This window comes from Amaranthus tricolor, chromosome 14 (genome assembly GCF_026212465.1).
Source record: "Amaranthus tricolor cultivar Red isolate AtriRed21 chromosome 14, ASM2621246v1, whole genome shotgun sequence".
Classification (NCBI taxonomy): Eukaryota; Viridiplantae; Streptophyta; class Magnoliopsida; order Caryophyllales; family Amaranthaceae; genus Amaranthus; species Amaranthus tricolor.
The window spans coordinates 12,319,331-12,333,459 of record NC_080060.1 but is presented as its reverse complement, the minus strand read 5'-3'; the positions used below and the strand labels follow the sequence as shown (position 1 = coordinate 12,333,459).

Below are 14,129 nucleotides of genomic sequence, written 5' to 3'. Positions count from 1 at the left end.
TTGCGGTCATAAAGTGGTTTCTGTACCCTGGCCTCAGATATCGAACATCTCCCACCTTTACTTGACTGTCCTGGCTAGTACACTTTTTCTTGATAACCCCCATAGGTTTTGTGTTTCTTAAAGTGGTTTTGTGCATGATTACTCCCGCTCTCTGCATTCTGGAACATAAGTTCCCTCCTCTTGTCCCCACTATGGGCCAACTTCTCCTGCTCCTTCCTAATAACATTTCCTATCTGGGCTGCCCTCTTATATAACTGGTCTAAAGTATCGTACCTATCGATCTCAATGTGTTTTTGAATCTTGTACGATAAACCCAATTCGAAGTGTTGCATTTTCTTTGTTTCAGTCGGGACGTCCTCGGGGCAAAACTTCAGAAATTCCATAAATTTCTGATAATACTCATCCACTGTTAAATTCCCCATTTCAAACCTAGCAAACTCGTTTGACTTATCTGTCCTCACGTGAGGGGGGTAGAATTGATCCCTTAACGCTCCCTTAAAACGTTCCCAGCTTAATTCACCATCATTCTCCTCTATCAGCCTCGCCTTACTATGTGTCCACCAGTAGTCATCATCTTCGACCAGATAAAATGCAGCATGGTCGACCATAAATTCCGCGGGACATCGAACTACACTAAAGAGTTTGTCAAACTCTCGAAGCCAGTTTTCCAGCGCAGAAGGTTATCCTTTCCCATCATAAGTAAAGGGCTTACTCTGGGCTATTCTCTTACTAATCGATGAAGCCCTCTCTTCCAAGGATTTCTATCTGGGGTTTCTTGTACCAACTAAGGCTTTCACTAGGTTCCGAAGTACACGGTCAGAGTCACCTCTATTTCCGTTCTTTCTCAAGAATGGAGGCATGATGGAAGATATACTACATTTTAATAAACAAGGTATATATAAATATTCTATTTCCATCATCGAGGTTAAATAAAACTTAGGCTAATATAACTTCTTAGAGATAAGGAAGTATATCTTAATAGTTGGTAGAATTAAAAAGTTCGGCCTGTTAATCAGCTCCTAAGCTTCCACCAAATAAAAACAATTATTTTAATTAATTATACTAATGCTTAATATCCACAACATTTCAAAATTCATGATATATCAAACTTCACAAATTCAGCTAATGAGAAAAGGTTATAAATAATTAAACAGAAAATCAAGATGATATTATAATTCAACCCGCATACTTTGCCATAACATATTATTAAATTCCAAAATACTTGGTTACAAAATCCCAAATAATCATCGTTCTTCGTAACCATATTGTCAAAACAAAACAGAAGAAGCTTCTCGACAGAATATCCATACATCATTATTAGCGTGGAAATAGTCATATAAAATCATAAGCATAAATACTACAATCAAAAGCAAGATCATATAGTAAAAGGCGATGCATCCATACGGTCCCGATCTTCCTCATAAGTAAGGGTCAAAATCAGCATCCCCGGAGTCGTCACTGGATGTGCTATCAGAATCAGTGGGTGTCTCTATGGGTAGGGAGTCACTCATATCTAGTTGTTCCTCAGAATCTGAAAGCTCAACAATTTCTGGTTCGGGTAATATGTCTTCCCACATTGTAATATCACTATCACTCTCGCTCATAATATCTTCCCTATCAGCTACTTCTACCTCCATATCAGCATTATATCCCCCTTCCGCACTATCCTCATAAAACTCTTCAGCCTCCTCCTCAGAATTTCCCCAAGTATTTTCCTCCAAACCTTCTTCGGGGACTTCCTCGGGATCTTCTCCTAGATCCTCCTCAGGATCCTCCTCATCAAAATCTATCTGCAGAACTGAGTTAGGGTCGACCACTGGAACATCCTCCTCAACAATCTCAGCCCTTGCCCCACTAGCCTCAACATTCTTACATCTCTCATTGTCTACAACATCCATTCCTCTATCCCATCTATCAAACTCTCGCTCCAATTGAGCAATTCTCTCATTCAACTCAGCAATTTCCTCAGTATTATTCCCTCATAAACTTGTTGAGACTTTTTATAGATCATCTCCATCCTACGCTTATAATCTAGCTCACTCTCTCCTTCTTTCTTGTCCCAATTTTTTTTAATGCTTCTATCTTTGCCCAGACTGGTATATTTACTAGGGCTCTCCATGGTTCTTCTAGGGTACTACTTTCCCCTTCAGCAGGTCTTTTTCCTTTATCCATGACAGATAAAAAAAATATTCGTAATCCTTGACTCACGAATGAAAGAAAGAGCAAAGGAACAATCAATTTCCAAGCTCAAATAATATCATAATTCATCAACAAAATATCTAACAAGCACACAACACTATTAAAACTTGTCTCGGAAACTTAGCTTAAGGTGTTAAAACCAGGTCATAAATACCCCTTAATGTCTACCCATTACTCTCACAACTTTTATATGTATTTATTTATTTATTTATTTATTTATTTTATTTATTTATTTATTTATTATTATTATTATTATTATTATTTTTATAGCCTATTGACTTATGCGTATAACGCTAGAATAGAACTCCCGCTCTGATACCAGTTGTAACATCCCGGAAAAACTCGGATCGTTAAAAGAGAGATTTTTATATTTTAAAAGAAAACCAAGCAGGACCCGAGTTTAACCAAGATGTCATAAAGGCACGAGAAAACAAAATTTTTAAAGTTAAAACTTGCGGATCGAGTTCTACTAGAGTTATTGTAGATTAATTAGTGATATCGTAGTCTTACCAGCGGATAAAAGATATGAAACCAAAACTCCAAGGAGTACATTTCGAGAGCGAAGTCGCCTCTTGAATAAATCCATTTCTAAAAAGCTAATAAAGTTCGAAATTATAATCCTTTCGTACTCTATCTCTTTTATTCTTCAAATGTAATCCTCACTCCCCAGCCTGCAACTTAGATCTTTGCTAGTTATTAACCCCGAAAGGAAAAACAACATCATCGCAGGATCGTTAAGATCAAAGGTACACGTCAGCAAAAACATCTCTTATAACACTAACATTATAGCATAAAGCACAATGGCAACTTACCATACGTTGGCTACAGTTTAATATTTACTTTTTAATAAATTCCAAATGATTCATTGAGTTAGTCAGCCATACTGTTGTACTTTTCCGGCCATACTGCCGAACCAAACCCCAAACTTCCAGAGTAAGACAATACATTAGGGGGAGCTAACCCCTAAGCAAGTCTCTACCATAGGCAACATGCCTTACTTCGGTGCCTATGGTTAAGTATGCATACCCCCGCGGTGGCTCATAATGCCCCCACAAATCGCGAGTAAAATCTTTCCACCAATCGACATCATACTACGTCTACTTTAAAGTTAGTGAGGTCATACTACCTCTACTCATCAAGTTATTGAAATCATATCTCTTGAATAAGAAAGCATAACATCACCTTTACACGTTATTCAATATATTATTATTACTATTATTATTATTATTATTCCTTTATAACAACCAATCCACGATATACAAAGTTTTACTGCGTGTACGTACCTTAAGAAAGCAAAAGCAAATCTTAAATGAACCTATCAACTTCCCGTCACGAATCGACTTCCTACACGATTCAATCGTACATACGGGAATAAGCATATATTCACACTTTCTAAACCACAATCAAGGCGCACACACACACACATCTAACATCAAGCCACACTTGCAAATTATTCATGGTCACACAACATACTTCATCGCAACATAACATCCAATAAAATTCAGATTTAGTATTCTGTCCAGAACAGTATGTTAACACTGTCAAACTAAAATTCCGACTTCACCGTTGCGTCCGAAAAGCGTCAAAACCCCCGGGTACCAATTTTCATAATTCATAATGTACTCTAAGTATTTTTAACCTATTTTCAAGCCAAAAAGTGTCCCCAAAACAGATTTTTTTTACCATTTTTCTAACCCTACGGGATTCACGAAAATTTCATCAACAAATGAATTCCAAATGGTAGATTGCCTATTAAATATCAATGACCAAATTTATATAATTCTTATGAACCATCGTTGAGATTAAATTATTGTTCAACAATAATTTCTTTAACCACACACATTTTTTTTTACATGAACATTCATTTTTATATATAAATTTCAAAATCACCCATCACACAAACCAATCCTATTCTTCACATGTATGCATATCTAAAAACTCTAAAAAGAAACATTCTTCATCAATTTAGATAGAAAAATACATCCCAAAATCATACATGAAATTTTAAATTCTTAAATTAAACATGAATTATAAGATAAAACATATAATAATCATAGAATTTTAAATTAAAACTTAAGAATCAACATAGATTAAGAATTACACTTACAATTGTAAAGGAAAACACTTAATGATCAAGTGTAATGGAGTTAAGAATGTGGATTAGGAGGAATTTTGAAAGGATATGTTTTTCTTTTTTTGTCCTTGGAAACTTTAGAAATGAAAGGATGTCAAAATGAAAATGATTAAGGAATTAAGAAGGGTTAATTATATGGGATTAATGCCTTGATCCTTCGTTACCCTAAGGGAGTTACAAGCTCCACAAAGAGTCCCTCCTTTTTTTTTCGAAATTAAAAGATGGGTTAAGGAAAAATTTGGGCCCAAATAATTCTAATTGCCAAAAAGGATTGCAAATCTCATGACCAAGCCCAATAATAAATATTATATATATATATATATATATATATATATATATATATATATATATATATATATATATATATATATATATATATATATATATATATATATATATATATATATATATATATATATATATATATAATATTACTAGTAAATTATTAAATATATCGGGGAAAAAAAATATCGGGAAAATATCGGGGTGTTACAATTGATCTAAGATCTAATTAATGAAATTCTTTCCTATCCTTCTTATTTTCAAACTCCTTCCTATTAGATCCTATTAATTAGTTCACACTGATGCAACACTGGGTGGCAAGCTAGAAATCTTAGGGTCCTAGTTCCTTTGTAACCCATTTGTTCTTTGGGTAATTCTAAATCTTTTCCCTCAATAATAATAATAATAATAATAATAATAATAATAATAATAATAATATGGTATGGCTTGATTTGATTAGTCTTGTCTATTTGGTCTAGTCTGATTCGATTTGGTCTAATCTAATTTGATCTGATTGATTTTTTCTGATCTTATCTGATATGACCTGATTTCAATAAGAATAAGTAATATTTAAAAAGAAATTAATTGAAGAGAACTATAACACCACGGTCCCTCGGGCCGCCAGTGACTACTCATAAAGACTGTAGACTGGCCCCACAGACCAACACAAGTCTTTCTTGCGCATTTTGGCCTTACTCGTGTGCACCTAGGAAAACTTCCCAGGATGTCACCCTTCTTATGATTGCTTCCCACCAAGCAAGCTTAATTATGGAGTTCTTAATAAATGAGCTCCCAAAAAAAATATACCTTATTGACATGACTAGTCTATCAATTCTTTTTAAAGCTAAATTTGGAGTACCATGAGAACATGCTCTAAAACATATATAATTACCCTTTAAAGAATATGACTTAATTGTATATGCCCTAATAGAATAATAAATCCTCCAATCTTCTCAATTTATTTTGTCATCCTCTTAAGGACCAAAGGGGATTCATGAATATATTGAACAAAATTGTCAATGATAAACTAACATTTATTTAATATGCTAAAAATAAACTCATTTTGTTTACTTTTAAAAAACTCATATAATAAGTATCATCAATAAAATATACTAATGAATAAACGATTTCACACACGTATTATACTGTCATTGAGTGGAAAATTTTTGAAATTTGACTTGATATTTAAGGAAGCCATTAACTCATTAAAATTGTTGATTGACTATAATTATATGTAATGATCTATTGAAATATTATATTTCCTTATATAAACCAAAAAAAGAATATACATGAAAGTTTTTATTTTAAGTTAGATAATAAATCATTTTCATGAATCATACATTCTATTAATTTTACTGTATAATAGCAAAAAGGAAGTTTGATTGTGAGCATGCCATTTGTTATTTTTTCATTGGATAGTATTAATGGAATTTGACTGATTTGCATTTTTTACACTTACTGTATTCACAAATGTATATTTTCGGAAAAACTCATACATTGATGGATGCTATAACTCACTACAGAAAAATATTATTTAGTAAGGTCGTACCTTGCTCACTCTACCAACTAATAAATAAATTAATTAGTGATTCTTTATAATTTATGCAAATTATCAATTTTAGGAATGAATTTACTTTGCATATTTCTTGTCATTTTGAATACATATAACTATATAACTATATATGTTTGAATCTTTATTTTAGGCATTAAGGATGAGAACTTAAGTAATAATACATGTAAGAAAATTAAGTTCACTAATATTATTACATTTGGTAATTTATCTTAAAACATGACATATATTATTTTTCAAGTTTTTAATTAAATAGTATAATAGTATGATTAAAAAGATTCGTGCATTACACGAGATTCTTAATCACATTGGTTTCTTTTTTAGGAAAATTTACCCAGAATAATCTAACCTATTCACGATTTTCCTACAATAATCCCAACTATCGATTAACCATGAATAATCCGAACTTAGGAGGGTCTTTGCCTTGGGTACACCCGGGTGACCTGCTACCTATTGTAGCAAGTCATTTTGAATATAAAAAAAAAAAAAATTTAAAAAATGGAAAATTTACCCAGAATAATCCAACCTATTTACAATTTTCCTACAATAATCCCAACTATTGACTAAATGTCAGATTATTACCTGTTGCACCGGTAAAAACAAGAGCAACAACAGCACAAGTTAAGTGAGTCAATAGTTGGGATTATTCATGATTAATCGATAGTTGGGATTATTTTAGAAAAATCGTGAATAGGTTGAATTATTCTGGATAAATTTTTGTATTTTTTACAATTTTCTCCATTTTTAAATGCATTTGTATAAGTTTATGTCTTATAAGACTAATTTGATCCAAACTTTATAGGTTGAGTTTATATCCTCCTAATTTCTCCCGTCTTGTCTAAACTCACCCTCTTCTCTCGTTCTCAAAACGGGCGCAAAATCAGTGGCAATTTTGCAATTCAAACAATTTCATCGTCTTCACTGCAACTTTTATACTAAATAATTTCTGTAATTGTTTTCCTCTTATTCGGAAAATTTTAGCAAAAATGGCGGCTGTAACTTCATCGCCAGTTCTCAGCAACAATGGTTCCGAAACGAGTGCTAACAACGTCCCTTCTACTCCTCCACCGCCATCAACGATTACTACATCCTCTGTAAAAAGCCCTAATCTTTCTACGGTTTCGTTGCAAAGATCTGAAGCTCCCAAGAATCTTCGAGGACTCAATAAACCCAAGTGTATTAAGTGTGGTAATGTCGCTAGGTCTAGGTCAGTTTTCTTCTTCCTTCGATTGTTTTTGGTTTCTTTTCATCGAGAATTCTTAATTGGTTGTGATTAATTATTTTTCGATTAACTGAGGTTTATGTTGATTAATTTATTGAGAATGTGTTGTTATTAGATTTTTTTGGGGGGTTGTTTTTTAAATGTTATATTCCGCAGGTAATTGATTGTCAGATCATACTCAATATGTATTGAATTCTTTTCCTTTCGTTGTTTTCATTTCTTTGGCGGAATGTATCAACACTTAGTATCTTCGTTTGTCAATGTGAAAATTGGGCACCTCCGGGTAGGAATGGGCATTTTAGGGTTCGGGTCATCAAGTAGATATACTGTTTCCAAGGAATGAGCAGACAGTTACTATCGATTATTGGTGAGGGGACTTGGGAAGGAGGAGATATACTGTTGATTTTGGGTGTTATCTAATTCACTTAACCCCATTACAATTATGAATGGAAACAAATAAAATTTGGATTATTTTTGGTGAATTTTGAATTCATACAGGTAGCTGATTATGTAAAGTAGCTCTTTATCAAAGTTAATTGTTAAGCCTTGCTAATTCCATAATTGGGACTTGGGAAGTAGAGGCTGCAGGGCTAGATCCTGGTTATATCAATGAGATGCACCTATGCACGAGGTGAGTAGCTGAGGTGCAGCACAGGTGACTTAGGTTTGTGGTGAAGAGAAACTCGCCTGTTTTCCCCCTTTTTCAAATGCTTTATGCCTCCTATGAAACATGAGGCGTCTCGTGCATTATAAAACTAAGGGTTGCATCTGTGCCTTTGGTCCGGCGGTTAACGGTCAATTTTGTCTTAGTTGAAAATGGACGAGAATGGCTAGCACACATGCTATTCTGTTGAGGTTTCCTTGTTTTAATACAATGATTGTATTAAGCATATTAGTTGGCCTCTAAAGGAATAGTCTTTAGGTTGAATATATTGCATGGCAGAGCAAATGAAATATAATGGAAAGTGGAGATATAATTAGATGATAACCACTATTTTATCTTAGGCTTTGGGACAAGATACTAATGTGTCTCTGGTTTGAGGAGCACAAACTCCATAGTATATACTTGCTGAAGGGTCAGTGTTGGCTATATTTTACCATGGTGATTTGAGGATGAGGTTGGGTTGTTTGTTGGAGGTTTCTTAGAGAGACTTTCAAAAATGTGTATGTTTATTTTTATTTATTTAAAGATTTTTGTTTTGTAACTTCCAGCTAGTTGAATTGTTTTAATTTAATTGAGGAGAACATGCCCGTAGTTGGAGCTCCTTATGTTCATCAAACATCATTAATTGATTAATTAATTATATTCGTATTCCTTTTTAAGTCTTGGATAAAGTATTTGATGAATTAACGTCACAATTATATGAGCGGCTTTATCTAAGAAATTATTGTTTGGTGATTAAATTTATGACCTGATAGTTTAACTTTGATATGCTTGAGAGCTTTGATAGGTGTTGGTTGAATAGGGCTAAAGGAAGATTAAAAAACAAATTTGGATTTTTTTTGCAATGTTATAAAAAATAAACTAATCAAGATCATAACTGTATATGCAAGCCTTATGTTGAGTGGTAGCCTGGTAGGAAGCATTTTTCAATGTAGATGTTCTTGAAATGAGCCTTTTCCAATGTGGTGGAACTGTTATGCCTTTACAGGGCATTACATCTATAACATGATCAAGGAACCTGTCATAAATTTATGGTCTACCTCTGGATATTGACTATACTTGGTTTAGAAATTCTATAGGCATTGTTTGATACTCTAGAGTAGAGATTTTCCCTGTAGTATCAACTTGCAATATGGCATGATCTGCACTACTGTATGATTATCACTTTTGCCACCCTTATAAAAGCTGGTTTCTCACCTAAAGACCCCATTGGTTGAGTAACTTGATTTGTAATCTTTTAGGGAAGGGAGGTTCTTCTGATACTTGGTCTTGATATACATTTTCTTGGTGGATACTAAGATTAATGATTTTTTAAATGTCCACATGATTCTGATCTATTGATATCTCAGAGCTAAATAAGTTGTTGAATTATGTCGCTACTTCTCATACCTTAGATAGTCGATCATAAGACACACAATGTTGTCTTGGAAACTTCATGAAGCTTAACATGTGCACTGGCAGACTTGGTGTTTTCAGAATATATCAGTATTTACTTTCTGTGAAGGAGGTACCCTAAAATATTGATATGTAACACATGCTGTGAACTCTAACTGCTCTACATTGTGCAATTATGGCTTTCCTTCATTGTGAACATTTCTTGATCTTTTTTATGTTCTGATTAGAGGTTCTTTTTTTTTTTTTTTAATTTTTTTTTAATTTTTTTTATCATCCTTGCTTGGTAAACTAGGCTCTTTACTAAGAAAAAGAAGGCAAGATGGTTTGTTGTCGGTTTTAGCATGTTTTTGCTTTGACTTGGACATCATCTGTATGGTTTGTTTTAGCTGTGCATGACTTGGTATGAATTGCTATTTGGCTTGTATATTTGATTACATTAATGAGACATGTTTACATATTTTAAATGTAAAGCGGATGAAAGAGCGCCTTAGTTTTTTTTAACCGTCTCATGAACATTGATGGCTTGGGTCATGAGAGCATTGTTATACTGTAATGTATTGCTGGGGAGGGGTAATGTAGGGATTACTTAGTAAATAGTAATTAGTAAGTAGCTAGTTGAAGCAACAAAAAAGTATAAATTAGAGGGAAAAGTTAGAAAACATTCATTCATTTACTGTAATAGAATTGGGATGAGTTTCTTGACTCATTTAGGGAAGTTTCACGCTTCTCAAATTGCTTGAACTATCACATTGTATGTAATCATTCTCGAGTACAATCAATCTATGTTTTACATACATTCCATACACATTCATTCATTCATCCACATTCAAATCAACTTTTTACGCACATTACTATACAGTTTCTGCTATACTTTGCTGTATATTCTGCCTAATACAGATCTACGTCAGCCATGGCTATGCCAATCCATAACATATACCTGCCCCGTAAAGTCACCAACGTGCCAGTTTGCCAGGTTTAGTTGTAGGTCCTTTGCGTAGCTATTCTGATTTGTTTAGTACTGTGCTTTTTTATCTTCTTTTAAGTAATTGTTTGGTTGGTCTAGAAATATATAGGAAGTATAAAACTAAGGAGTTGTTTGGCTGACAAAGACACAGGAAGACAAGGTCTTTGAGAATCATTAATGTGCTACTGGCCTACTGCAGCCTACGAACAAAGGATGTTATTATTTTTGTCTAGATAAGTGAGACTTCTCATGAAACACCTACATTCCCTTGTGAGTGTTTTCTACTTCCTGGACAGAAATCACAATCCCTTGGAAAGTTTTGCTTACTGCATCCAGCCACAAGTTACTTAAATGGATGCCTTTGATAATTGTGCAAGTGTAGCATGTGGAATTGGCTAGAAAGGGATTCTTTTGGTTGCATTGTGGGTTTACATGTTCTTTTGATATGTCGAGTGTTTCTTTGTGCTTGCTTAACTTGTGAATATGGATCCTACGTTGATTGTACTATTTTCATGCGATATAGGTGCCCTTATCAGTCCTGCAAAAGTTGTTGTTCAAAAGCCCAGAATCCCTGCCATATACATGGTATCATCTCTTTCCATTTATTCTGTTACAAGTCTTATTTCTTAATTCTTTAGGATGTTCAATCTGGAGGTAGAAATACTTAACGTTATGTGTGTTTCCATGGAGTAAAGAATGAATGCTTATCCGAGTGCATGGCATGTTTGTAAAGTGTAAATGGACATTTGAGCCTGTTGTATGTTACGTATCAGACAATTGTTAAATCATTTGCTTGCATGCAGGTTTTAGAGTTGACTGCACCTTGTTGCATAGGGTGAATGAGTGCTTATTTGAACTTTAAGACACGTTGATGCTACAAAAATTGATGAGTCCTTGTAAAACGATTTACGTTTTGTTTCTCATTTAATAGAGACATGCTTTTTTCATCATGGTAGAATCTCATTAGAATTAGCAATGCATAGGCTGAATTTCAATTTGTATCAAGAATAATTTTTAACTTTATTTCATAGTTAGTTTCCTGCTCTTTATCACTTAGTATCACGGAATATTTAGAGACTTTAGTTTAGTGTAAATTAGGACATTATGCATATTTTTTCGGATGTGAAATATAATTTTGCAAGGTTAGTTGCTTGGTGTTCGGGTTTGCTCTTTAAGCTGTGAAAGATCAACTTCCAAATGTTTTTGGATTTCAAAATTTGGGAGTTAACGCGGGTTCTTTGATCCACTTTGAAGATTGAATGAAAATCCTCCTTCGGTCAAAAGATTTTTTTTTAGTTGTGAGAGCATTTTCATGTCTAGAAATTTTATTTTGGGACCGAAATGAATCTATATCATGATTTCTTATAAATCTTATATTAATTTACATTTAGGAACTTTTGGAGATCAAATATACATCATTAAATTTTCGAGTCTAATAAAAAATGTATGTAATATACGTGATTGTGTGAACTGTGAATATCTTGAGGCGCTGGAAAAGGATTATCATCAATTTTTTTCTACATTCAGTATAGAAAATTATGAAGAACTTGTATCTTGATGGTGAAATTTTGTTTTCATGAAACACAAGAAATTAATGTAAATTATCATAAAATTTTGGTTGTCATTGCAGTTTTAAAGCCAAATTCTACTCTTGCTGATAGAGGAGCTTCTTCAAACCCCGTGGTACCGGAGCAACAACCGAGTGAAGCAGCAACCCCTGGGTAAGAACCTTTTTTGTTAAAAGAATTTTTTGTGGATAGGATCAAAACCATAGTGTTAGGATGAGACACAAATGTTGGCAAATCTCGAGGAAAATAGCTCCTGTAGTGGCTTCATCTATGATGATGCCACTGCTTGCTGTGTCATTCATATTCTATTGCCTTCAGTTAGTTGCTTGCTTTCTTAGTGACCTACCTCTCTTATCAACATTACTTATTTTGAGGGACTATTAAGTCTGCTCTTTCTTTCAAACTTTTAATGAGTCTTTTTTGGTGGTCTCAGGACCTCAGCTAAAGCGAATTCCCTTCGTCAACTTTCTAGCACTTTTTCGCAGTTCAACAATGTACATATTCCGCTCCGCTCAAGGAAGCCACTAACCAGAAAGGTGCGTCCCTCTTTTCAATCCATGTTTATGTAACAACATGATACTCGCCATCCTATTCTGATGACGAATTTACAGGAGGCACTGACTATAAATGAATGGAGGTTTGCCAAGTTAAAGGAATACAAGGAAGCAAACATTGAAGCAGAAAATGAAGCTTTTGATAGGTACATGCAGAATATCAACTTATTAAAAGAGGTGTTTGACGTTAATTCTGAGAGGCCAGACGAGGATGAAATCTTGGCGTCAAACCCGCCCACGACTTCAGGTGAGAAAAAGGAGTTAATCTCAGAAATGAAGGTAATCCTAAGATCAAACCCTATGCGAAGTGATACATTTAGGAAGAGGATTCGACAAACAATTGATCAAGGGTTGAGCAAGCTTAAGACAAATAATGCGATTGAAGAACCTAACAGCCTAGACAAAGATGCTGAATCGGCCCCTAAGGCAGCTAAAAATTGTTCGACTCTGGAAACCTCAGCTTTAACCGAATTGAATTATAAGTTAAATAGAGCTCGAAATGAAGATGACTTAAAGCTTTGTATCCAGATGAGGTTAGACATCAACAGCCAACAAAAGATAAGCCAGGAAATGAAAACCGACAGCTCAGTGGTAATGGAGGAGCATACAGCCCCGAGCAAGTTGCCTTCAGCACCGGAATGTGACTTTCCGCTGAAAATGGTAAAAAGTAGAGAAATAGATCAAGATGTTCTCAGTAAAATGGATTTCCATTTTTCGTCCATAGAAGAAATAGAAGATCTATAGGTTTAAACTTTCCAATTCTCAGTAAAGGGTTGTGAATTTTCTAGCATTGTTGTAAGTTTAATCTTGATCTTTGGTAGTTCTAATATTTGTAATTTTGATTAGGGATCAAACTCATTAAGCTTTGAGATACCTTCAATGGTTCAAGCTGTAACATACTAGTATAGTAGTTGCTCAGTGGTTTTGTCATATTCTTCAAAACTTAACGACATTCTTCATTTCATTTTGAATCATTTATAAATTCTAGTCACATAGTTTAGCTTATTTATTAATTAGAGCTACAAAGTTTATTTTTATGAGTTATAGCCACCACTATATATTGTAAAGTTCATTTTTAGTGACTGTTGAATAAGTTTACATAATTTAATTTTACATTGATATTTCAAAATACTTATTTTTTGAAAAAAAGTCGTTATAATGGACAAAAAGGCATTATCTTTATTTTGACACGGAAATTTTCTTGACAAACAAAATCGAGAAGATATTTAATGTTGTTTTCATTGATGCTAATAATTATTTTGAATAACACACTTCGTGATTACGTTCGTGATTCGCCTAGTTTGTAAATGCGGTTGATGTGAGTACTCATACGCCAATTTTTTCCGACATGCCAATTGAGTAGATATTTAACAACGCCTTACCGTGTTGGAAAACAAACAGTGCGATCATCCTTAGAGGATTCTAGTTTGAAAATCATGCGAAATGAGTACTCATTTGGCATTTTTTCTAACACGCAAACCAATAAGTTATTAAACATCGTTTTCACCAATGCTAATAATTTTTAATTGAATGACTTTTTAAAAAATAAGAAATATAAAATTAATTTTTAAACATCA

At 33.7% G+C, this 14,129-nt stretch overlaps 1 protein-coding gene across 1 annotated transcript; it reads left to right on the top strand.

The window, feature by feature from the left end:
- Positions 1-6,982: 6,982 nt before the first annotated feature.
- Positions 6,983-13,594, top strand: LOC130799882 (uncharacterized). The gene is made up of 5 exons (XM_057663158.1): positions 6,983-7,392; positions 10,954-11,015; positions 12,061-12,151; positions 12,432-12,534; positions 12,610-13,594. Exons 1-5 carry the CDS (start codon positions 7,172-7,174, stop codon positions 13,294-13,296), a joined length of 1,164 nt encoding a protein of 387 aa, XP_057519141.1. The 5' UTR covers positions 6,983-7,171; the 3' UTR covers positions 13,297-13,594.
- The last annotated feature ends 535 nt before the right edge of the window (positions 13,595-14,129 follow it).

What these genes read in the sequence shown, in the direction of transcription:
- LOC130799882 (XM_057663158.1), top strand. Translation starts at nt 7,172, where the DNA reads ATGGCGGCTGTAACTTCATCGCCAGTTCTCAGCAACAATGGTTCCGAA. An exon ending in AGTGAAGCAGCAACCCCTGG is followed by an intron (nt 12,152 to 12,431) that starts GTAAGAACCTTT and finishes TGGTGGTCTCAG; the next exon opens with GACCTCAGCTAAAGCGAATT. An exon ending in GGAAGCCACTAACCAGAAAG is followed by an intron (nt 12,535 to 12,609) that starts GTGCGTCCCTCT and finishes ACGAATTTACAG; the next exon opens with GAGGCACTGACTATAAATGA.